Below are 27,061 nucleotides of genomic sequence, written 5' to 3' on the forward strand. Positions count from 1 at the left end.
TAAGAATATTTATTTTATTATTTATTTATTTTTATTGTATATATATTTAATTTATAATATCATATTATTATATAAAAGAGTCGATGAAATAACGTGATATGATATATTATTAATTGCTTATATAATTTTATTGTGTTTTTGTTTATTTATTGTATATATATATTTGAATAATATCATGTTATTATGTCAAAAGATTCTATCACCTCATTATAATAACGTGATGTGATTATGTTAAGTGCAATAATTGTCCTTACTTGGTAGAGCGATCGAACAGTGATGCTTGAGCTGCTGTGCGATTTAAAATATTTGAGTTGCACCATTACAACCGGCTATAGCTTACATCAAGCGCTCGATCCTACAATTGGTATCAGAGTCAAGGTCACGGGTTCGATTCTCATTTATTGCAAGGAGTGCAATCATTGGGAGGGAAGATTGTTGGGTGCAATAATTGTCCTTGCTTGGTAGAGCGATCGAACCGTGGTGCTTGAGTTGTTGTGCGGTTTAAAAGATTTGAGTTGGATCATTACCACCAGCTATATCTTTTGGTAAAAGCGACAAGCGCTCGATCCTACAGATTATTTCACTGTTTATATATTGTGTTATATAATAAATAAGTATATATTTGTATAATATTACATTATTATATAAAAGGAGTCCTGACACCTCATTATAATATTGTGATGTGATATACATAATTGTTTAAACATGATTAACATTATATACATCATATTATTACCATAAAATTTACATATACATACATTTATTTTTAAAAAAATTTTGTAACAGTTATAGATGGTCATATACGGCTATTTTTTACCCTATAAATATGATTTTACAAACACATCAATCATTCCAATCTTACCATTCCTTCCTAAAAATTTTATTCATCAAAATTTTAGAAAATGAAGAAGATGATGATTCTTTCAAGGTTATTTTGTTTAATTATTTGGTTATTATACTCACTGGTCTTGTATTTATCGGAGAATATTCATCTCGCATTTTTTCTTTGTTTTTAAGAATGCTTGTACTTATAATTTATCTGTCACTTTTTATTGTCATATTAATAGATTAAAACTTAACTAATAAAATTCATTGTTAATTTTCTAGTACCACCATATCAAATTTGGCAAAGCTCGAATTTGTTGCGCTCGCCATTACAAGAAAAAATTATATGTTATGGACTATCAATGTAAAAATGCATTTTGAGTCATTCGTTCTAATTGAAATCATTTAAAAAATGATATCTTGTCATCACAAGAAAAAGCAAAAGCTATCATATTTTTGCGACGACATCTTGAAGAATGATTAAAATGTGAATATCTCATTGAAAAAAATCACATGGCTTTATGGAAAAGATTAAAAGAAAGATTTGAACATATAAGAGAAGTTATACATCCGATTGCCCGTGATGAATTAAATACGTCAAGATTCCAAGATTTTAAGAAACTCAGTGATTACAACTCGACGATGTATCGAATAATCTCGCAACTAAAATTTTGTGGACATGAGATTACGGAATCAGAAATTCTTGAAATAACATTTTCCATTTTTTCACGCATCAAATATAACTCTATAACAACAATATAGAGTGTGTGGATTTGCGAGATATTCTGAACTTATCGTATGTCGTCTTGTGGCGGAAAAGAACAACGAGCTGCTAATGAGAAATTATCATTCCGATCAACTGGATCAACAACATTTTCAGAAGTAAATGTTGTAAGTAAAAATGAAAACCTGGAAACCAAAATTAAATTCAAAGACAAGATTTTTGTCGAGGTCGTGGTCGTGGACGTGGACGTGGAAGTGTTCGTGGTCGTGCCCGTGGTTTTGAAAACAATCGAGATAGTTACTTTTATAACTCATCTCAAAAGGGCGTTACGAACCATCCATTGGAAAGACATAATTAGAATATGAGTGTTAATGAAAATCACCCGAAACGATTTGAAAGTTCTTGTTTTAGATGCGACACTCCAGGACATTGGTCTCGTATATGTCGAGTCCTCGAGCACACATTTGTAAGCTCTATAAAGAATCAATAAAAGAAAAGAAAAAGAGACCAACTTCACTGAACACGGTGGTCGTTTGAGTTATTAAACTCATTTTGATGGTGCAGATTTTCTGAATGATTTATCTGAAAATGATCAATATATTGGTGGAATTGAAATGTAAAAATATTATTTTTCATGTGCTCATATGCTAATATTTTATTGTATAATAATGATATGCCTTATATTTTTCAATAAGGTGCATATGTATTGTCAATAATTTTTTTCATTGCATATTTTTTTTGAAGTTCAAATATGAAAACTGCTATTAACAAAGCTAAACAAGGAACTAATCCTGTGGAATTTTGCATACCTAGTGGTAAAACGTACATTATTCGCCGAGATAAAATATATTTCTTGGAACTAAAATCAACAAAAACAATGGTGAATACAATATCAAGTCTTGTAGACTTGATTAAATGTTGTGATAAATCACATTTTTTTTTACCTAATGGTACAAAATTTCTGATAAATGATTTTTGCATTCACCGTAATCGAAAAGAAATTTGATGAGTTTTAAACATATATTCTCATGGGTATGATACTCAGACAATAAATGAAGGAAATGAGAAATATATGTGTCTTTTCACATATAAATCATGAAAGAAATATGTAGCTGAAAAATTACCAATGCTCCCTACTGGGTTGCATTATATACATATAAGTCCAATTGAATCAAATATGGTAGTTGATAATTTTTCAATATTAATCAATTGATATGATCTATTATGACATCCTAGTTCAACAATGATGCGAATAATTATAGAAAATACACATGGTCATCCGCTGAAAGACGAGAAGATATTTCAAAATAATAAGTTTCAATGAAATCATGTTCTCTTGGAAAATTTATTATAAAACCATCACCAGCTAAAATCCAAACTGAATCACATATGTTTCTTGAACGTATTCAAGGTGATATGTGTGGGCCAATTCATCCACTGTATGGACCATTTATGTAGAACCCGAAAAATCAGATTACGTATAAGTCATGCATAATTGCTACTATTTAAATTAAAAATGAATATTTTATATATATGAAGTGTTTTATTTATTTTAAAAGTAGATGTTTAGTTTTATCTTTTCAGGGTAAATACGCGAGGTCGGACCGGAGTTTGGAGATTTGAGATAAGATTAATAATAAGAAAATATTCCTAAATTTAATTTAAGTCAAGGAATAATTTAATTTAAAGAAAAAGAATGTTTTAGGATTTATTAAATTAATTAGAGCTAAGTTATTAAATAAGTTCTTTAGGTTAATATTTAATTAAAGCTTAAACAAAATATGTAAATAAATGGGGATGAATTAATCTAGGTATAATATATATTCAAGAAATTAAACATAGTATTTAAATACTTAAAGTTGAATCCATGCAAAATCATGCAAGAGTTTAATCTAAATTAATGTGTTAATTCACTAAAATGTATAATGAGTATTTAAAATCTTAAGAATTTAAAATACAAGGTTTAAATAATAATATACCATGCAAATTAGTAATAATTTTGGGTCCAACATTAAAATAATTCAAAGGTTGCTAACTCCCCATTCAAATCACTCCTAATTGCACATCATGAGGTATTCATTTTCCATTTTAATTCACTAATTAGTAGTAATTCAAACACAATATTTGTAACGCCCCGAAAATTTAAAGGTCCACGCGAACCACATGCATACGATTTATTAAATTTTTTGTATTTTAATTAAATATTTTAATTGCATGAATTAATTATATTTTATACATGGTTGCATTAAAATGTATTTTTAAAGGTTATTCGAGTTGCGATCGAGGAACGGAGACCGAGGCTGAAAAAAATAGAAAATATTTTTATTGGTTAATTGTTTTTAATTATTTAAATTAAGGGTGATGCTTTTTCTTATTTTTGAAAATAAGAGGTTTTGAGATGATTTTATACGCCGGGACGTAAATTTTATCGGTGTTGGTTTTTCAACAAAAATACGAACTTTTTGGCAACCCGGCTATTTAATTAACAAACTTATTTCTACCAAAATTATTTTAATATTTTAATTAAATCCTAATTAAGACTAATGGGCCTAATTGTTTGCTTATTAGGCCTAAAGCCTTGTTAGGACTTAATTAACTATATAATATATGTTTAAATCTCCTAAAACCCTACAATTCTACACAAAGCCATCGGCCACACCCTCTATTTTCTGAAAAACTCTCTCCACCCCTCTCATACACACACGACACTTCACACAAAATTTTGAAGAGCAATTCGAAGGGTTCAAGGGACTTCAAGCCAAGGTTTTGATCCGTTCTTCGTCGTCAACGGATATTCGAGCGTTAATTACGCAAAGGCACGCCTATTCTTTTCTTCAAACCATCACCACATCATAGTATTGTTTTCATGAAAGAAAAGTTTACAAGTCAAGGATTACTTTCTGTATTTTCGTTTTTGCATGCATCATGAACTTTTCAAGTATGAATTTTAATCCAAATTGTGTTGTTGTTTGTGTGAAAGGGGCTGCCATGATCAGGACATGTTTAGACATTGTTTTACATGAGGTTAGGGTCATAAGATAAGCCACAAACATGCACAAACCGAGTCTAAACACAAGCTGTAGCAACCTGCTGTCGTGGGAAGCGAGGGATTCGGTTTTGGGTTCCAAGGGCTTGGCTGGGTCGTGGCTTCTGTCCAGGGCTTAGCCAGGGTCTGTGAGGGGTCAAGGAGGAGTCCTAGCCATGACTCGAGCCAAGTGGGCTGGGAGGAGTCCTTGTTGACAAGGACTCCTACCCGAGAGTGCAGTAAGGGTGCGCAGGGTTCAGCTGTGGCGCAGGGGGTGTGGGGCTCTGCCTGTGTTCGAAGGCTGGGTTTGAGTGAGTCCTTAGGGTCTCAAGTCAGGGCACGATAGGTTGGTTCGGTGGTTGGGCTAACGGATAGAGTCCTAGAAGCTAGAACAAGAGTCCTTGTCCTTAAGCAATTCTCGGCCACTTTAAATACTTGCTGAGGTGGTTCGATTTTGGTGTTAGGTATGGTTTCTGTGTGTTCCTTAGGTCCAGTAGGGTACTCTAGGGTGTTGGTCAGGGTTTGGACCAACATGGCTTGGGGGTGACTCGATAGAATCAAGAGATGGCTCGGGGTCGAAGTTTATGTGTCATATTAGGGTTTCCTAAGCTTTAAAACTTGAACAACGGCTCACGGGGGTCGATTTGTGGTTCATGGGGACTAAAATGATATAAAAAGACTAAACTTAGAATTTAGGAATTTTATATTAAAGTTTGGGGATTTTTCGGAATTAAAACGCCTTCAAAAACGTCCAAATACGAATTAATTAAAAAGTCTCGTTTTTAAGCTACATAAAATTATGGGAATTTTAATTTAAGCTTAAATAATTATTTGGGACATGTTAGAGTCAAGAAAATCAAGAAAACGTCAAAAACGTAAAACGTCACGTCCAGGGGTAAAACGGTCTTTTTACACCGGAAAATTAGTAAACGTCATGGCAGTGCCCTATTTGCTGTTTTATATACTAATATGATTATTTTTAATGTTTATGAATGTTTACAGGGTAAAATGATTATTTTATATGTTTATGATTTAAAATGTTAAAATGTTCATTTTAAATGGCTATGGATTTTCATGATGAAACAATAACATTAAAAGACATGTTGCATGCTTGGTTTAAAATGAAAAATGTTATATGCATGATTTTTTTTAAGTGATGATAATATGTTGAAGGATGTGAAGGGATTGTAACTAACACGATGATATGTTGGAGATATCGTGAGGGTTATGGCCCCAGTGGGAGCCCGACGATCGTATTTCCTTGGATACGGATATGTATATGTATATGTATATGATGATATGATAATACGTAAGTCCAGGGCCCAGTTGACCGGTGAGAGTGTTGCTTGGTGTCCCCCGCCGCCCAGTACTGTGGTTACATGTAGATGGATCCATCGCCTAACACGTATATGAAAGTCACAATCAACGATCTGAATTCAACAAACACGAACATGAACACGAACATGAGTATGAATACGAATATGGACATGAATATGAATATGTTTAAGTGATATGTTTACGTCTTTTGAAAATGTTTTTATGCATCATGAAAATGTTTACGAAAATAATTAAGTTTAAGTTTATGCATCCTCATGAAAATGATATTTTCAGTACAAGTATTTTTCACCGTTATATGTTAACTGTATTACGTAGTACTTGTTACCAAAGATAAGACGTGTTGAGTCTTTAGACTTACTAGGTGTGTTGATGCAGGTGGGATTGATAGCAATGATATTGGAGGTCTTGACGGGTAACCTCCATCTTAATGCATATTATGGCACCATTAACACCCCTTGAACCTTCACCTTCAATATCTACATCTCCTACATAACCTTACCTTCGAAATATATTAGAATCACAGCAGCTTATAATCATGACAGCAGCAGAAAAAAAAACAAGAAAGGAATTCAACTCCGCTCCGCCGCTCGTATTCGTCGTATTGATTTGTTTTTGTCAAAACAAATTCCAGACATGTATATATTGTTTCTTTGCTCTTCAATCAAGTCCTATAAATATTTTTAAGCCATTATATATATGCATGATTCAAGCAACAACTCGAAATTACAGCAATCTTGCAAGAAAACTGCATGTGCCACTCACGGCTTTTGAAATGGTGCTTACGGGTTGGTCTGTTTTGTTGTGTTACAGAGAGTGTGCGATTCCAGGCACTCAAGGCTACTTATAGGCATGATTTAGAGTATGTTAGGGTGTTTTTGGTTCATTTGTTTCAGTCCATACCCTCAAAAAACGAAAGAATGACAGCAAACTCTCCTTGTGTACAGAAATGAGTCACGATTTTTGTTATTGATTGGTTAAGGAATGTGTTCGAATCTTGGCTGTCCTAGGGACTCTAGCCATGGTTAGAACCCTTCTTTAATATGTCTAGGACGTGACCAAATCATCCTTTCAAGGTTGGTTCACGGATTCATCAGATTTTTACATTTACATGGCAAGTGTCCCTCGGTTTTGAAAATCCTGAAATCTGTAAGAGTGAGCTTCGGTGTTGGCGTGTTGTGTGGTCTGTGTTCGGGTTGTAGCCATTAGTCATGGTTCATACCACACTACATCATGTCTAGATCAAGCCATGGTCCATCAAATGGCCAATGGATCGACCCAAGACAGTAAAACAAGTCAAAACATCACAGTACAGAATTTTGTGCTCTCGGCTGGTATGTTGTTCTTGTTCTAGGCGGTTGCTTGGATTGTGGTTGGCTTTTAGCCATTAGCCATGGTCCAAGCCATGCCTTAGGATGTTGGTAAGAGTCCTTGGGCGGTGGTTCAAGCCAATGGTCATTAAATTTCAGAGTTACACCACAAACACACAAGCTGCTACTGCTGTAATTTGACAGCAACTTTCATCTTCGGTTTTGGTGCTTGTTTGAGTTCTTGGTTGGCTTTTAGCCCATGGCCTTGGACTGGACAGTACCTCAATGAGTTAGGAAAGTCATGTTTTTGGCCGTTTGTGATTTGGTCGAGTTTAGAGGTCGTACGAGAATTTACGGTGAAATGTGCCAAAATGACTCTCGAAAGAGTGTTTTATGTTTTTGGATTCCATTCACCAATTTTCATGTACATCTATCATCATGAACATTTTTCAGTAGGTTAGGGGTATTTTTAATCATGGTTAAACGTCGGTTTAATGTTGGTTCGGGTTGGTACGAAGCCATGATTAAAAATCAAGTTATTGGTTCTAATCGTCTTGTTTTTAGTTCGATTGTTAAGTTTTTGTGAAGTTAGGATTTATTGCATGTGTCACATATTAGAATTAAGTCGCAACAAGCCTGGGAACGATCCAACTCATCCGGTAAAAATAAGTTTATAATTATATTACGTGCATAAAAATATAAAATGTTTATTTTTGAGATATATGCGATATGTCTTGTGGCCACCTTACGTTTATGGGTTTGGAAGTCGGTAGGCGCAACCGAGGACCTCTCCACCCGATGAATTACGACCGGTTTACGATTATGTATGGGTACGGATATCCAGTCCAAGGGCTGTGGTGATCTCTACCGCCCAGTATACTGTGGTTTAGTCTGATCAGGCGCTCACGTTATGTTATGGGCCACTTGCTTAGAAACATTACCTCTACAAGAAAATTATGATATGATATGACAGAGCTATATTGAGCAAAGTTTTTACGTATGTTTTTCAGATATGCACGTAGTTATAATTATTCCTGATACGATTTTCACTGTACGCTTTGCGATACCATATTTTTACGTTGCATGCGATTTTATGATATATATTTACTTGTTATTCACGATATATACATGTTGAGTCTTTAGACTCACTAGACTTGATTGTTGTAGGTACTGATGAGGTCGAGACGGAGGGCGTAGACCAGTGAGCAATCTTGTGGCAGCAGTAGTAAACCCGAGGACCTCATGTTTTAGTTTATGCACCTTTTATTATTCAAACTCAGTTTTAATACGTTGGATTATTTTTAAATTATTGTTTACGTTGGATTATTTTTAAATTGTTGTTTGAAAACAATCTTTGTTTCCGCTGTTATTTTAAAGTTAAAATTATTTACAAGTTTATTTTATAAATGAGGTACATGTTTATTTTATAAATGAGGCAATAAAATTATTTATTTAGAAAATTTTTAATAATTCCGCTAAAATATGAATACGAAATACGGGCCTTTACAGTTGGTATCAGAGCCTATGATCTTGTAAAGGGTTGTACTACTACTGCTCTTGAGAAACTCATGAAGTCACGTCTTCGGTCTGTAAGTTTTCCGTTTACGCATTTCGTTTAAAGCATGAAATATTTTAACAGTATGTTTTCATGAAATATTTTATGTCAAGGTTATGATTATGCAGTATTTATTTAAATTTAAAGAAAATAGTGGAATTATGCATGTTGGTTACGTATGGGTTATAATTATGGAACATCATGCCTCCTAGGTGATGAGCATCGTCATGAGGACGAGGAGAGAGATTTACCACCACACCCTCCACCAGACATGAAAGCCCAGATGCTAGCTGTGATGACTCAGTTCTTCGCACAGTTTGCGGGGAACAATACAGTGGGAGCCAGACAGACGGGACCGGAGGCTATATATGAGCGGTTCATGAAGATGCGACCGAAGGAATTCTCAGGAACGACAGATCCTATGATTGCCGAGGGATGGATTAAATCCCTTGAGGTTATTTTCGAGTTCATGGGGCTCGAAGATGGAGATAGGGTTCGTTGTGCGACTTATCTGTTTGGAGGAGACGCTCGCCTGTGGTGGGAAGGAGCATCTGTAGCTTTGGATTTGGCTACTTTGAGCTGGACGCGTTTCACTGAGGTATTCTACTCTAAATATTTTACTGAAGAGGTGCGTTCCAGGTTGACCACGGAGTTCATGACCCTGAGGCAGGGAGACTTGACTTTTACGGAGTTCATCCGTAAGTTCGAGAGGGGATGTCATTTTGTACCCCTAATTGCTATTGATGCCGGAGCCAAATTGAGGCATTTTCTGAATGGTCTGCGGTCGATCTTACGCCGTGCTGTTAGGGTGGTTGGCCCTACTACCTATGATGTTGCTGTTTCCAGAGCTCTAGCGGCAGAGCAAGACCAGAATGATATTGAGCGCGATCACCAGGGTAAACGACCATTTCAGGCACCACACCGCCCTCCTCAGCAACAACATCAGAATAAGAGACCTTTCCACGGTCCACCCAGGAACAGAGGGCCGCAGCAGCAACAGCAGGGACGAGCAGTCCCGAGGACAGTGGAGTACCCAGTCTGTGCCAAGTGCTCACGTCGTCATGCTGGGACTTGTATGTATGGTTCGGGAAAGTGTTACAAATATGGTAGTACTGACCACATATTGAAGAATTGCCCTCAGAAGAATCTGCCTACCCAAGGCAGAGTTTTTGCTCTCCATGCTGCGGAGACTAACCCGGAGATGATGCTCATGACAGGTATCCTAAATCTTTAAGTTTTATTTGAAGTTTAATGTTTTGGGTTAAGATTTTGAACTTAGAATTTACGATAGGATTGCATGTTCTAAGCAGTGTTAGCTACGGGAATTTAGGTTAAAAGAACTTTGACCTTTGCATGTCTATAAGCATAGTTCTTGTAAAACTATTAGGTTTAGCATAATATTCCAATCTTTCAGGGATAATCTTTATAGCCGGTTCAGCTACTGAAAGCCTTGATAGATTCAGGGGCTACTCATTCATTCATTTCAGAAACCTTTGCAAATTCTCTCCAGATCAAGACAATTGGGCTAGACATAGCGTATTCAGTAGCATTGCCTTCTGGAGAGGAGATGACAGCTACTAATGTGATCCGAGATATAAACCTTGAACTTCATGGTAATCTCGTGTATGTGGATCTTATCGTTTTGCCGATGCCAGGATTTGATATAATTCTAGGGATGGACTGGCTATTGAGGAACAGAGTTTTGATTGATTTCCAGCGGAGATCTGTTCTCGTCCGACCGCCTGGGATGGAACAATTCTTATTCGAACCAGACATGTATTTTAATTTACCGTGTATAATACCATATGTCCAGGCTAGGAAACTCATGCATCGAGGGTGCCGAGCATTTTTAGCTACTCTTGTATCTGTTCCTGAGACGCCCAAATAGTCAGCATCCGATGTTCCTATTGTCCGGGACTTTCTAGACGTTTTTCCTGATGACGTCTCTGGTTTACCACCTGTGCGAGAGGTGGAATTTTCTATTGAGCTTATGCCAGGTACCACACCGATATCGAAAGCACCATACCGATTAGCACCAACAGAGATGGTAGAACTCAAGAAACAGATTCAGGAACTTCTTGACAAGGAGTTCATTCGCCCGAGCTTTTCGCCATGGGGCGCACCGGTCTTGTTTGTGAAGAAAAAGGATGGTTTGATGAGGCTCTGCATTGATTACCGGGAGTTGAACAGAGTTACAGTGAAGAACAAATGCCCACTCCCGAGGATTGAAGAATTATTTGATCAGTTGCAGGGAGCTTCAGTATTCTCCAAGATTGATCTGCGTTCTGGTTATCATTAGCTGAGAGTGAAAGACGCCGATGTTCTCAAGACTGCTTTCAGGACTCGTTATGGACACTTCGAGTTCCTCGTGATGCCGTTCGGGTTGACGAATGCGCCAGTGATCTTCATGGATCTCATGAATCGCGTGTTTCAGCCGTACCTTGATCAGTTCGTGATAGTATTCATAGATGATATTCTCATCTACTCAAAGAATCAAGAGGATCACAGCAGACATCTAACCACAGTACTGCAGACCTTGCAAAAGCACAAGTTATTCGCGAAGTTCAGTAAGTGCAAGTTCTGGTTAGAGAAGGTGGCGTTCTTAGGCCACGTCGTTTCTAGCAGTGGCATTGAAGTGGACCCGGCGAAAGTTGCAGCAGTCAGAGATTGGGTTGTGCCGCAAAATGCATCAAAGATCCGTAGTTTCCTTGGGCTAGCAGGATACTATCGGAAGTTTATTCGGGGATTCTCCTCCATCACAGTTCCACTCACGTCATTGAGGAAGAAGAATGTTAAGTATGTGTGGAGCGAGGAATGTCAGAAGAGCTTCGATCCATTGAAGCAAGCTCTGATTTCAGCGCCGGTATTGGCCATGCCTTCAGGACCCGGAGATTTTGTTTTGTATACCGATGCTTCGAAACTCGGTTTAGGCGGAGTATTGATGCAGCATGGGAAGGTGATATCATATGCTTCTCGTCAGTTGAAGATTCATGAGAAGAATTATTCCTACCCATGATCTAGAGTTGGCAGCTGTAGTATTTGTATTGAAGATTTGGAGGCATTATTTGTACGGAGAGAAGTGCCAGATCTTTACCGACCACAAAAGTCTCAAATACTTATTTACACAGAAGGAGTTGAATATGCGGCAAATGCGTTGGTTGGAGCTAGTGAAGGATTATGACTGTGACATTAGCTATCATCCTGGCAAAGCTAATGTAGTTGCGGATGCGTTGAGCAGAAAAGTCGCAGGGATGGCTCATTTGGTGGTTTCGAGACCTCTTCAGTTTGAGATGCAGAGGTTTGATCTAGAGACATATCCTCGAGGTAGAGTTCCTCGTCTATCTACTTTGACGGTTCAGTCTTCTCTTCTAGACCGTATTCGCAGTGGACAGTTAGCAGACGAGTAGTTGGCAAAGTGGAAGCAGAGAGATGAGGCCAAGGGCAGTATCCTGTATACAGTCAGAGACGGTATTGTGAGATATCGAGACAGAATATGGGTTCCTAGCAGCGATTCTATTCGAGCAGATATCTTATCTGAGGCCCATATATCGCCGTACTCTATTCATCCAGGGAGTACGAAGATGTACAAAGACCTGCAGTTATTATATTGGTGGCCATGAATGAAGAGGGATATCAGACATTTTGTATCCGAATGTCTGACGTGTCAGCTAGTGAAAGCGGAACATCAGAGACCTGCAGGTATGCTCAAGCCTCTTCCTATTCCCGAGTGGAAGTGGGAGAATGTCACCATGGACTTCGTTGTCGGTTTGCCGAAGTCAGTCATAGGGTCGAATGCTATATGGGTGATTGTTGATCGTCTTACGAAATCAGCCCATTTCTTGCCTATTAAGACGACTTTCTCCATGATCCAGTATGCAGAGTTATATATCCGAGAGATCGTCAGACTTCATGGTATTCCCGTTTCTATAGTGTCTGACCGAGATCCTAGATTCACTTCATCATTTTGGAAGAGTCTACATTCAGCTATGGGTACCAAGCTGTTGTTTAGCACGGCTTTTCACCCACAGACAGATGGTCAGTCCGAGAGAGTTATCCAGATTTTGGAGGATCTTCTTCGTGCATGTGTTCTTGATTTCTCCGGGAGTTGGGAATCAAAGCTACCGTTGGTGGAGTTTACCTATAATAACAGTTTTCAGTCGTCTATAGGTATGGCTTCATATGAAGCACTATACGGTCGTAAGTGTAGATCGCCTATTCATTGGGATGAAGTAGGGGAGAGAGCAGAATTTGGTCCGGAGATTGTGCAGCAGGCTGCTGATGTAGTAGTCAAGATCCGTGATAGGATGAGGACTGCTCAGAGTAGACAGAAGAGTTATGCAGATCAGAGAAGGAGAGATTTAGAGTTCGCTGTTGGTGACCATGTTTTCGTGAAGATAGCACCGATGAAAGGTGTTATGCGGTTCGGGAAGAAAGGAAAGCTCAGTCCGAGATTTATTGGACCATTTGAGATCCTCGACAGAGTTGGGACATTAGCTTATCGTGTTGCTCTTCCGTCGAATCTGGCCGGAGTACACAACGTGTTTCACGTCTCTATGTTGAGGAAGTATATGGCGAATCCATCGCATGTCTTGAACTTTGAACCGTTGCAACTCACTCCGAACTTGTCTTATGAGGAAAGACCAGTACAAATCTTAGACAGACAGGAGAAAAAGCTTCGGAATAAAATGGTCAAGCTAGTGAAAGTCAAATGACTTAATCATTCAGAGGAGGAAGCTACGTGGGAATCAGAGCCAGAGATGAAGAGTCGATATCCCGAGTTATTCGGTAAGATTTAATTTCGGGGACGAAATTTCTTTAAGGGGGGGAGAGTTGTAGAACCCGAAAAATCAGATTACGTATAAGTCATGCATAATTGCTACTATTTAAATTAAAAATGAATATTATATATATATGAAGTGTTTTATTTATTTTAAAAGTAGATGTTTAGTTTTATCTTTTCAGGGTAAATACGCGAGGTCGGACCGGAGTTTGGAGATTTGAGATAAGATTAATAATAAGAAAATATTCCTAAATTTAATTTAAGTCAAGGAATAATTTACTTTAAAGAAAAAGAATGTTTTAGGATTTATTAAATTAATTAGAGCTAAGTTATTAAATAAGTTCTTTAGGTTAATATTTAATTAAAGCTTAAACAAAATATGTAAATAAATGTGGATGAATTAATCTAGGTATAATATATATTCAAGAAATTAAACATAGTATTTAAATACTTAAAGTTGAATCCATGCAAAATCATGCAAGAGTTTAATCTAAATTAATGTGTTAATTCACTAAAATGTATAATGAGTATTTAAAATCTTAAGAATTAAAAATACAAGGTTTAAATAATAATATACCATGCAAATTAGTAATAATTTTGGGTCCAACATTAAAATAATTCAAAGATTGCTAACTCCCCATTCAAACCACTCCTAATTGCACATCATGGGGTATTCATTTCCCATTTTAATTCACTAATTAGTAGTAATTCAAACACAATATTACACCTCATTTCTCCTCAACTAATTACCAAGTAAATTAATGTGTAATGCAGCAAAAAAATAAGAATACAAACCAACAGCCAGCTAGGAGGAGAAGAATAATTCAAAACCATTCCACTTCTTGACTTGTAACCTCCATCTTAATGCATATTATGGCACCATCAACACCCCTTGAACCTTCACCTTCAATATCTACATCTCCCACATAACCTTACCTTCAAAATATACCAGAATCACAGCAGCTTATAATCGTGACAGCAGCAGAAAAAAAAACAAGAAAGGAATTCAACTCCGCTCCGCCGCTCGTATTCGTCGTATTGATTTGTTTTTGTCAAAACAAATTCCAGGCATGTATAATTGTTTCTTTGCTCTTCAATCAAGTCCTATAGATATTTTTAAGCCATTATATATATGCATGATTCAAGCAACAACTCGAAATTACAGCAATCTTGCAAGAAAACTGCATGTGCCACTCACGGCTTTTGAAATGGTGCTCACATGTTGGTCTGTTTTGTTGTGTTACAGAGAGTGGTGCGATTCCAGGCACTCAACGATGCTTATAGGAATGCTTTAGAGTATGTTAGGGTGTTTTTGGTTCATTTTTTTCAGTCCATACCCTCAAAAAACGAAAGAATGACAGCAAACTCTCCTTGTGTACAGAAATGAGTCACGATTTTTGTTATTGATTGGTTAAGGAGTGTGTTCGAATCTTGGCTGTCCTAGGGACTCTAGCCATGGTTAGAACCCTTCTTTAATATGTCTAGGACGTGACCAAATCATCCTTTCAAGGTTGGTTCACGGATTCATCAGATTTTTACATTTACATGGCAAGTGTCCTTCGGTTTTGAAAATCCTGAAATCTGTAAGAGTGAGCTTCGGTGTTGGCGTGTTGTGTGGTCTGTGTTCGGGTTGTAGCCGTTAGTCATGGTTCATACCACACTACATCATGTCTAGATCGAGCCATGGTCCATCAAATGGCCAATGGATCGACCCAAGACAGTAAAACAAGTCAAAACATCACAGTACAGAATTTTGTGCTCTCGGTTGGTATGTTGTTCTTGTTCTAGGCGGTTGCTTGGATTGTGGTTGGCTTTTAGCCATTAGCTATGGTCCAAGCCATGCCTTAGGATGTTGGTAAGAGTTCTTGGGCGGTGGTTCAAGCCAATGGTCATTAAATTTCAGAGTTTACACCACAAACACACAAGCTGCTACTGCTGTAATTTGACAGCAACTTTCATCTTCGGTTTTGGTGCTTGTTTGAGTTCTTGGTTGGCTTTTAGCTCATGGCCTTGGACTGGACAGTACCTCAATGGGAATCATTGTTGAGCATCATGTTGCTCATGTACATACGAAAAATGACAAACAAATTTTCCACCTAATCCTTGTATTGTGCATGCATATCTTCCTACCTAGTATGCATCATGTTGCTCATGTACAGACGAACTCAAAAGCTCAATACACATGCTTGTATTGTGCATGCATATCTACCTATCTAGTATGCACCAACAGTCAACTAATCAAACATGACAAACAAAATTTCCACCTAATCCTTGTTAATTAAACTTCGACACGAAGCGTCAAATTTCTTCATGGAAAATTTAACAGCACAAACCCACATCTCAACACCCAAACGCTCTACAAATCACATCAAACCAAGAAAGAAACACAAATTGAAAAAAAAAAGGATAAGAAAGAGTACCAGCGCTGCATGATGTGGGTGGATCTTTCTGAAGATCCTTGAGCTCCTTCAAAATCCGTTTCGAAGCCATATCAGCAAATCGACGCTCGAATGGAACCTTTGGTAAAGAACCAGACATTTTTCATCTGAAAATTTTTGGATGTATGATATACGTGCCTATTGCACCGCCTCGACGAACAAAAATGGGACCTCAAAGAAAGATCGGAAATGTTGGTTATGATAACCCATCAATAATTCGATATCTTAAATCTCAGACAGACGACGTGTTACAACACGTTTTGCTGATTGTCATTTTAATGAATAAATCTTCCAATGTTAGGGGGATAAAAGAAATATATCAAAAAAAATACCCGGTATACATCATCATTGTTACATCTGGTTCCAAGAACTAAATAATGTGAAAATGATGTACAGAAAATTGTGCATTTGCAAAGAATAACAAATCAAATACAAGATGCATTTGCAGACACAAAAGGGATAACTAAATCATATATACATGCTGTAAATGTCCCATGCTCAAATTGAAATTCCAAAGAAACAAATTGAAGACACTTATGATGTCATTAAACGCTTGAAGCTTGGAAGGTCAATCGGTTCCAAGGATAAAAATTATCGATAAAAAAACATAGATAAATACGATGATCACAAAATAGATAATGATATTTCGGCATAAATACATGATGATGAAAATGTTCTGTTAGAACCACAAATTGATGAGAATCGTGAAATCTCTATCAATTATATTAATACTGGAAAAATATGGAATTGAAAAAATATGAAAGAAATTGATGAGATATTTTCTTACAATGTGGCATTTGATATCATAAATGAGAATGAATATCATGAGCCAAAATCTTTTTGGTGAATGTAAAAATCGACAGGACTTGATAAAATGGAAAGGTATCATCCAGGTTGAATTGGATTCGCTAAATAAACGTAATGTTTTTTGACATATAGTATTTACACTTAAAGGTATAAACCCTGTTGGACATAAATGAGTTTTTATTCGAAAGCAAAATGAGAAAAATGAAATAGTAAGATATAAAGCTTGACTTGTTGCACAAGATTTTTTCTCAAAGGCCTGAAATTGATTATGAAGAAACATATTATCCTGTTATGAATTCAATTACGTTTCGATATTTTATTAGTTTGGCGGTATCTGAAAATTTAGAAATGTGTCTTATGGATGTTGTACAGCTTACTTATACGAATCACTCAATAGTAATACATGTATGAAAATCCCTGAATGATTTAAGATGCCTGAAATACAAAGTTCAAAACCTAAAGAATGTTATTATGTAAAATTGCAAAGATCATTATACATGTTAAAGCAATCCGTCGAATGTGGTATAATCAGCTAAGAGAACACTTAATGAAAAAGGGATATGTAAACAATTCAATACGCCATTGCGTTTTCATTAAGAAAACAACATCCGAATGCGTAATTATTGCTGTATATATTGATGATTTAAAAATCATTGGAACAAATAAAAAAATTCAAGAAGTTATATTGTACTTGAAGGTAGAATTTGAAATGAAGGACCTTGGAAAAATAAAGTATTGTCTGGGTTCGCAAACTGAACAAAAAGAAAGTGGAATATTTTTTCACTAGTCAAGTTATACAGAAAAGGTCTTTAAACGTTTTAATATGAATAAATCAAATCCTTTAAGTACTCAAATAGTTCTTGGATCATTAAACATAGAAAAAAATACATTTCGTCTATGTGAAGATGATGAAGTTATTCTTAGTCCATAAGTATCATATCTAAGTGCTATTGGTGCCCTTATGTATCTTGCAAATTGTACAAGACCTGATATATCTTTTGCTGTAACTTTATTGGTAAGATTTAAGCTCATATCTAACAAAGAGACACTGGAACAGAATTAAACATATATTCTGTTATCTACGAGGAAAGACTGACTTGAGACTTTTGTATTCAAAAGATACAATCAAAGCATAATTGGTTATGCTGGGTATTTATCTGATCTACACAAGGCACGTTCCCAAACCGGATATGTATTTACTCGTGGATGTACTGCAATTTATTGGCGTTCATAGAAACAAACACTCGTAACAATTTCATCAAATCACGCCGATATTATTGCACTACATGAAGCAAGTCATGAATGTTTGTGGCTAAAATCAATGACCCAATTTACGATGTCTCTGTTGCTGACGTTCGTCAAGTAGGCCACGTGGATTGACCATGGTCTTCTTCGGCTAATGAGACCATATCAAAATCTCATGCGGATTATCATTCGATAAGAAGTCTGTGACACTATATGAAGATAATGCTGCATGTGTTACTCAAATGAAAGAAATATACATAAATAGAGACAGAACTAAATACATTTCCCTTAAATTCTTCGCATCCACCCAAGAGCTTGAGAATAATAAAGATATTGATATTCGTCACATTCAGTCAACTGAAAACTCACCAGATTTCTTCACTAAGAGACTTCCCACGACAATATTCAGAAAAAAATATATATAATATTGAGATGCGTAATCTATGAAATTTGTGAAGAATCGTTCGTGTTAACATGAATGGGAGTTTACGTGACTGCACTCTTTTTCCCTTACTATAGTTTTTTACCCTAATGGGTTTTTCCTAGTAAGGTTTTTAACGAGACAGTATAAAAATACGTAATGAAGACGATCATTATATCATGATCATCATCACAAGAGGGAGTGTTGAAAATAAGAGGTTGAGTGTTGAAAATAAGAGTTGTAAATATTAAAAATTAGTATGTGATTATGTGTGTCAATTCGGGTGGGTCGGGTCGAGCATTCGTACTATTCAAAAATTGTTCAATCCAAACCTGATTCAACTCGAACACTCTCAACTCGATCCCGATCCCAAACCCGAACCCGAACCCGAAACCTGATCAAACCGATTTTGAATTTTTTAAATAAAATTAAAGAAAATTAAAAAAAATTAATTTAAACACATAATAACAAAATTTTCCTCGTATATATGATTTAAATTTGAAAATCTAATTGTAGAAAAATATAGTATATTTACTAAATCAAATAAACAATTGTTTAAAAAAATGTTCAAAATAAATATTAAATTATGAAAATTTATGATATAAATATACAATAAATAATTTTTCAGATATACAATATATAAAAATGTAGGCAATATTTGTTAATTATATTTTTAAAAAAAATTAAAATTTTCGGGTTAACCCGAACCGAACCCAACCCGTTCAATTTTCGGGTCAGCTATCGGGTCCAACCCGAACCCGAAAACCTCATACCCAAACCTGATTTTTTCCTGGTTGAACCGTGTCGTGTTTGATTTTGACACCCCTATATGTGATGCATGCATGTAATAATATATTTATTTTTAGATTATTTCCAAAGAAATTTTATAAATAGGTTTCTCAATTTTGTTTTAGACAAAATTTTATTAAGTGTGTAGTTTAATATATTTTGTGAGTTTGAGATTTTTACTTTTTTATCGTAAATTTTTACTTTTAACATTAATAATAATATATGCTATATTTATATGTTATTATATGTGTGTATATGATATGTATATATAGCTCCAAACTCGTTGAGTCGGATCCGCCTCTCCAGGAAACTCGTTTGATCATGTTTTAACTCATTGTCATACCAATCATTTTTAAAGAAAATTTAATTAATTTAAAATTTAACTAATAATTTATCTTTCATTTTATTAATTAATTAATTTATAAACATTTTATTTGTCTAAACTCATAAAACACTAAAATAGATTCTATTTATAAAAAAAAAAAATTATGCCCATTTAACATAAGCCAATCGAAAATAAGTATTTCTTGGCATATGATATAATAATTTGCTTCCGAATTAACGTAAGTAAATTAATCTGAAAAATAATTTAGATGAGGAATGTTATCCTCATTTGTCGGACCAGTAAAGCTACGATATTAAAATTTTGATATAAAATTGATGAGGATGCTTGATAAAATATTTATTTTGTAAAATATTGATTTTTTAAACAATTTATTGAAAATTATTTTGTGATGCTTGAACATTTTTTTATTGTTATTGATATCATAAATTTTTATCATATAATATTTATTTTGTGAAGTATTTGAATTTTATAAACAATTATTTATTTTATGAACTAATTATTAGTTTAGACAATTTCTACTCTTAAATTTAAATAATAAATCCATGAAACATAATTATCATAATATATTTAGGTGATGTTTTGTTATTATTTTTTAAATTAAAATATTTATTATGTGTTTTGAATTTTTATTCGATTATTTTGTTAAATAATAAAATAATAATTTTACATAATAAAAAAATTATATATATAAAAAATTATATATTTTTAAAAAATAAAAAATTATATTGGGCTGATTTGGATGAGTCAGGTTAGTCGGATACTCGGATTTGTTCGAATTTAGGTTTGGGTTCATAATTTCGGATTTGTTTGGATTGGGTTCGGGTCAAATCTGAGTGAATTTCTATAATACCTATGCTTCGTCCGGATCCGACCCGCCCAAATTGATTCCACGCGCCATTCCAATAAAATCAGAATTGAACATTTGTGTCTAATAATAAAGACCAAGTAGCCAACCTTGACCTTTGGCCCTCTGCTCTTTGATGGTAGTCGCCGCCGGCTTCAATCCACCGTCACGGACACTGGTACAGCCCCACAGCGTCTGACCATGGCGGAAGAAGAAGTGTTAGCAGAAATTGAGGCTGTCCGGGCTGTTTACGGTGATGATTGTCAAATCATCAAAACCTATCCCCCACACCTCCACGTTCATCTTAAGCCTCGGACAGCCGATGTTTCATCTCAACAGGTTTTATACTGATTTATATTCAAGATTCTACGGATAATTGAATGATTGGAAAATTTTGTGCGCGGATTCTTGTTGTTTTAGCGGTTTTCTCTTCCTTAATATGGGCTTTTTTGCTTGCGTTGGCTGAATTTTTTTCTCATGCTACGTAGTCTGTGGATTTATAGACTTTGCAGCAGTTCAAGGAAGCGTATATAAATGGATTTTTTTTACATGACTGAATTTTTTATTCTGTGCTGATGGAAACTATTTCCTTAACTGTTCGTCTTGAGCAAGCCTCAGATCGTAATATATTATTGAATTTCTTGGTATTTTTATTCGACATGCTGAATTATTATATTCTTTTCAGCTTTATTAATCTTAGAATAGTACTAGATAATATGGGCCATTCTAAGTTCTATCTATTTAGTGGCTTTTGCCAGTTCAACTTACGAATGAATTTTGAAGGTTGTATTTGAAAAAAATAAACAAGACCTTCATTCTGTAGGTTGATGACTCCTTGTTTGTGGGATAGCAGTCCTGATTATATGCATGAAATGACTACTTTGTCTATTGTTTTTCTTAATCTATTTAATCTGTGAATACAATAATCTCTTCTTACCGCTACATAGTTTTCAATTATCTCTTCTTACCACTACATAGTTTTCAATTAGGCTTCATGCATTGGGTGTTGAAGTTAATTTCTTTTATTTACGGACAATTTAAATATTTTTATAACATTTTTCTGTGCAGTTTGTGGAAGCGATTCTAGGAATTCAGACCAGTCCTCAGGTACACTCACACCTTGGCGCTTCCATCCTTTGGTAATAGAATCTTGGGATGATACATTGCTTTTCTGGCACTTGAATTGCTATCTGTTGACTGTATCATGAAAGATATCAAAGTATTTTGGGCTTTTTCTCCTCACTTCGTATTTTTTTCACAAGTTTTTGGTTCTACGAGGATATCTTCTTTTTGCTTTGGTATTTCTACACTTTCATTTTTTTACTACCATCTTGTATTATTGAAACGTAGGTTATCAGTCAATTTTTGTGTAAATGCCAATGTGCATAATATTCAACATCTTTTGTTGCAGTACCCTGAAGACCCACCAGTTATTTCTGTTGTTTACTCCAAGGGCCTTGATGAACAGAGGCAAAAACATCTGATATCTAGCCTTCGCGACAAAGCTCTTGAACTTGTTTCCTGCCTTATGCTCATCATTCTTTGTGAGGTACCCAAGTCTGGCATTTTGGCGTAGTTTTCTATTTTTCCTAAATGAGATGGTATTGGGCAGGGGTCTCTATGTGCATGGACATGTTTTTCCTGTGGTAACTGTTTAAAGGTCGAAGTAGTAGTTTCCTTACCCTCGTTTCGATTTTATTTGCCCTTCAATGCCCAATTTTTCACCCTTATGTTTTTAAATACTGAGTGAATTAGTCTCAATTTTTCATAGTCTTGATTGCTACATGTTATTTTAGGAAGCTGCAGAGATGCTCTCTAGTATGAATCACCCTGATGGAAGCTGCGCGTTATGTTTATATCCAATAGTTGGTGAAAACGCGGGGAGCAATTCACGACCCTTTATGAAGTTAATGTCTTGCTTTCATTGCTTTCATTGGTAAGTATAGTTAATACCCTGCAATGGCTCCTCTATAACTATGAATATATCCGCATCTGGAAAGAAGGGGATTTTGATTTTGTTACTTAAGTAGTCATCATAATCCTGAGTGCTCTGACTGGTCTGCGGGAGCTATTGAATTGCGCTTTTCAAAGTATGTTTGGAATGAAGTCAATGATCCTTCAATCGTTGAGTTATTAATTTATGTAATTATTTTGATAACTGTTGCAGTGATTGCTTCATTCAATGGTGGAATTGGATCCTGACGCAATGTGAAATGGGCGTTGCCAATTCATCTTGTGCTTCAAAATCTTCTGGAAGTATGCAAGACTAATTTGTGTTGTAAATTGTTCGCTTCGCTCTGTTGGATTGTGCATCTCGCTCTTACTTTTGTTAGTACTAAACAGTCCTACTTTCTCGCTACAATGTTTTCTTTACATCATACTTGTGCATTATGAATTAAAATTTCTGATGAATCTAACTGCTATTAATATTTTCAGACATTTTTTGTCTTTTTAAGTAGTACTTCTGACTGCCACCCTTCAACAATCTATGGGTTAATTTCCTTGTGTATCAACTATCATGTGAGTGTCTCATGCAAGCATTCTCTAGTGATATTTTATTTCTCAAAATATAGAGGCGCCAAGTTTGTTATTTGTTATTGAAGTATGAGCGAATACAAATAGTTCATAGTTATTGTTTCTGGCATTTGCATTTGGACCTGTGGCACAAACAATGTTCGAGGATAGAGCTAGAGCACATGAGATACTGGGAGATAGTATGATTTATTGCTTGGCAAATTTCATTTTTGTGATCAATTATAATAAGATTGCCATGATGTGGGGGGTTAAGGTACCTACCTTCCTCCTACTGGTTTCATAGTTTGGTATCTTGACTGCTGTGATTGAAATGGCAGGCCACCTCTTTTCTCGTTGCATATTTCGGCCGTGTATAAAAAAGAGTATGGTAAAATAAAAATGAAGATAGAATGTGTACCATTAGTCTAGAGGGTTTAAATTCATTTTTAGGTGGCCAGGACTCTCTTCTATCACGCATGCCAAGGTTTCTTTTTACACCATAGTTTAAAATTGCTATGATACTGAAGTGCACAATTGAGAAGTTGCCTATGTGTTTCTGGGTCAAGCTTAGTGTAGAAAATTACTATCAATGCCTCATTACCCCACATTTCTATATGCAGGTACACCATAAATTTACAGTATTTATATGCAACATATTTTAAATTTTGTGTTGGCATAGTTGATGAGTTGAATGAGTATGATACGATACAAGTTGCATAGTCTGCATCCTGTATGTAGATAGTGATTCTGATCATACTTGCTATTGTTTAGACAGTGGACAATATAACTGTTTGGGCTAATTTGAATCATCTGCATTTGTTTGCCAACTTTTTGTGTATAATATTTTTGCTGTGAGATTAGTTGCCAGAAGAATCTTATGTTTGGAGCTTAACCTGTAAAGTTACTTTGCATTCAACAAAAAAATAAACTCTATATGGTTGGGGAAAATATAGAATTTTACGTTGATTGAATTGAAATGATTTCGAGTTCTGTGAACTTGATTATGGATTCATGAACTTGATGTGATTTCACACCATATTGTCTGGGATATAATTGCATACTGTAGGTTAGTGATTAGTTCATACTGCTTGTGTGGGGGATTTTGAGTTGAGCTGATGCTTACCTTTACCTGTCTTAGACTCTTATTACGTAGTCACCATAACATTTTAATTGCACAACATCACAACTCTGTACTTTTCAACTTTTTTCTTGACTGATTAACTTGTCATTCTGTTCTTTGTTTTTGTTTTTGTTTTCTCCCGTTTAGTATTTCAGCAATCCTTTATTCTGTCTTTGTGTGTTCTCCAACTTCACCTCACACTTATACCAACCTTAATTTTATGTGTGTTGTGCCACTTGATGCATTCGTCAATTAGGCTAGTTAAAGAAAGAGAAGGATATCACATTTCACACCTCTTTTGCTTTTTTCTGGAATTGAATGATTTTGTTCCTTTCTCTAACCTCATGAGTTTGAATCACTTTGTCTTTCGTCTTTAAATTCTACTTGAGTTGGAGTTATCTGATATTTTGTTGTTACTCCTTAATTCCTGATGAACTTATGTATCTTGTGAAGGCTTGCATGAAATGACAGAAGAAAGTATGCCTAAGTGCCCTGTCTGCCGTGAAATTTTTCTCACCAAGGATATTGAACATGTGCTTGACTTTACTGGGACTGCTACACATTTGGTATGTCAATTAGGCACTCAGAATGGTTTTCCTTTTTTACTTTCTTTGTTGTTTCTTATTATATTTTAAATTTGATTTGTTCTGAGAAAGTGATGTAATTTTATCCGCTGCTCTTCGTATCTAGATTGTGTTGTTACTGCAAACACGAAGTGTAATCGTAATTACTTTTGTTTAGCCTAACCAATAAATAACATTATTTAATTTATTTGTAACATAATGTTTTGTAGCAATTATTTGATCGTGTTTCTTCAATTGTAGGATTCCGATGAAAATGAGGTTGACAAAGATTTTCTTCAGTCTGATTCTGAGAAACTCAGGAGACATAAATTTGAAACTGTTTTGAAACTTCAGCAAGAAAATAGTGGCTTGATAGAGGCAAAGAACACTGAGGTCTTGTTGTCTGGCATGTTTCTTCCCCAGTCGGTTTTGTTACATTCGACCGAGTCCAACAGGGTACCCAATGAATCGTCGCAAAAAAGAAGGTAGTCAAATCCGGAGCAAATCAGGGAAGCTCCTTCAACAGGCCTGGCTCCAAGAAGCACAGCAAATCCAACCCAAAGAAGCACGTGCCTCAAAATTCAATAAAACAATCAAGGCAGTGGATTGTGAAGGACAATAGTTTTTGAAATCAAGTCATCGTTTATTATTATTATTGTGTTACTGGAAGGGCTCTGATACACACGCTGTCTTAGTTTCTCTGTCATATTATGTTCAAGTCATTTAAGTTCTATGTTTCCCTCGAACTGTTTGGATAGGAGATTTGAATTTGAGATAAAGTATTTGAATGACAGATTAAATATTTTCAAGTAGATTTACCCAAATGAAACAAGTAAATTTGCTGTTATAGGTATGAAATTCTTAGGTTCAAATCAATCAATCCAAATGCAATTTTAGATTATGTTTCAATTTTTTAGGTATTCGAAATAAAAAAAATTTAAATCTATGATTTCAAATCCATTAGTTTGGATGTTATTAGGACAGCGGGATCTACAAATAATGAGTGTTAATGTTAAAATGAATTTGGGAGAATAGATGTGTTAATATAATGTGTGTGACATGTGGACCCTACGATTTTTGATGAGATGGTGAGTATTATAACACTAACAATTGCGGGTGCTCTTAGAAATCCATTGACAAATCAAATTCATTCACGTTTGTCACTAAAATCTATTAATCCAAGTAGTATCCTCATGGAATACAATCAGATTTACCAAATCAATAATTGATTTTTATATTTGTAATACGTAAAATTTATGTTCGATTCAAACCTAACTTGATAGAATAAATTTTCAAAATTGTCGGCAGAAATCTTAATTTAAGATTATATAAATCTGATACTTTCAGGATTCTATTAATTCATATAATTAGAAAACCTACTTTGGGCCCAAGCCTAATGCTCATATCCTGGAAACTCAATTTGGAAGGCCCACAATGAATAAAATATTATTATTATGTTCGTCCCAATAATTAACCACCATAAAGCCCATGAATTTAAACTGTAATTTTGATATATGAATTTAAAAAATAAATAGAAAAAAAAAAAAAACTCAAAGTAGGAATTGAACCTACAACTTGATGATTAAAAAACAAATACTCTATCTATTAAACTATATGTGACTAGCATTAAAATTTTAACACTTTATTGATATATATAATTATTAAAACAGACAATGACACTAATATTTAGTTACTCTAAGGATCTCAAATTTAATAATATAGTATAGATATTTAATATAATTCAATTTTAGAACTAAATTATTTTTCTTAATTTCTAGACTTTTTGTATTAGAAGAAACATTAGAAATTCTTAGCAGTCAAGATTTAAAGTATTTAGGCTACATTTGGACAATTACTTTAAAAATGTTTTTATTATTTTAAGGATGAAAATATCTAAAGTATGTGTTTAACATATTACTTTTTAATTGTAAAAACGTTTTTATAAAATAAATTTCCAAATGCATATTTGTTCTTAAAACAATTTTTAAATTTTTTTTGGGTAAAAACTCTTTATAAGTCTTTGTTCAAATAAAACCTTAATTTTGAAAATAATTTATCAAGTCGGAACTTTTATAGAAGTTCTATATTAGAATAGCATAGTTAAAGACTATTTTTCTAATTGGCAAAATTAATAAGTTGAGAATCTGATTATCTAAAGGCCAAAATAATATTTTAGTCACTTCACAATTATTAGAACTTTGAAATTTAAGAACACAAAAATATTCAATCGAATAATTATATTGTCAGATGGTCTCACAGATTTTTATTCGTAATACAAACTAACTTTATCTATATTTAAAATAAAAAGTAATAAATTTGGCATAAAAATAATAATTTTTCATATGTGACCCAAATATAATATATGTCTCATAAAATTTGATCTGTGAGACCGTGTCATAGGAGTTTTTGTGATCGAACTT

General features: G+C 34.9%; 1 protein-coding gene across 1 annotated transcript; it reads left to right on the forward strand.

Annotated features, from left to right (window-relative positions):
* Positions 1–20,515: 20,515 nt before the first annotated feature.
* Positions 20,516–25,434, forward strand: LOC142518652 (uncharacterized). Its single transcript, XM_075621444.1, has 7 exons — positions 20,516–20,783; positions 21,513–21,551; positions 21,856–21,993; positions 22,241–22,380; positions 22,612–22,700; positions 24,532–24,644; positions 24,903–25,434. The coding sequence occupies exons 1-7, from the start codon at positions 20,646–20,648 to the stop codon at positions 25,128–25,130; spliced, it is 885 nt and encodes a 294-aa protein (XP_075477559.1). The 5' UTR covers positions 20,516–20,645; the 3' UTR covers positions 25,131–25,434.
* The last annotated feature ends 1,627 nt before the right edge of the window (positions 25,435–27,061 follow it).

The sequence above is a fragment of the Primulina tabacum genome, chromosome 11 (genome assembly GCF_025594145.1).
Source record: "Primulina tabacum isolate GXHZ01 chromosome 11, ASM2559414v2, whole genome shotgun sequence".
NCBI classification, from domain to species: domain Eukaryota; kingdom Viridiplantae; phylum Streptophyta; class Magnoliopsida; order Lamiales; family Gesneriaceae; genus Primulina; species Primulina tabacum.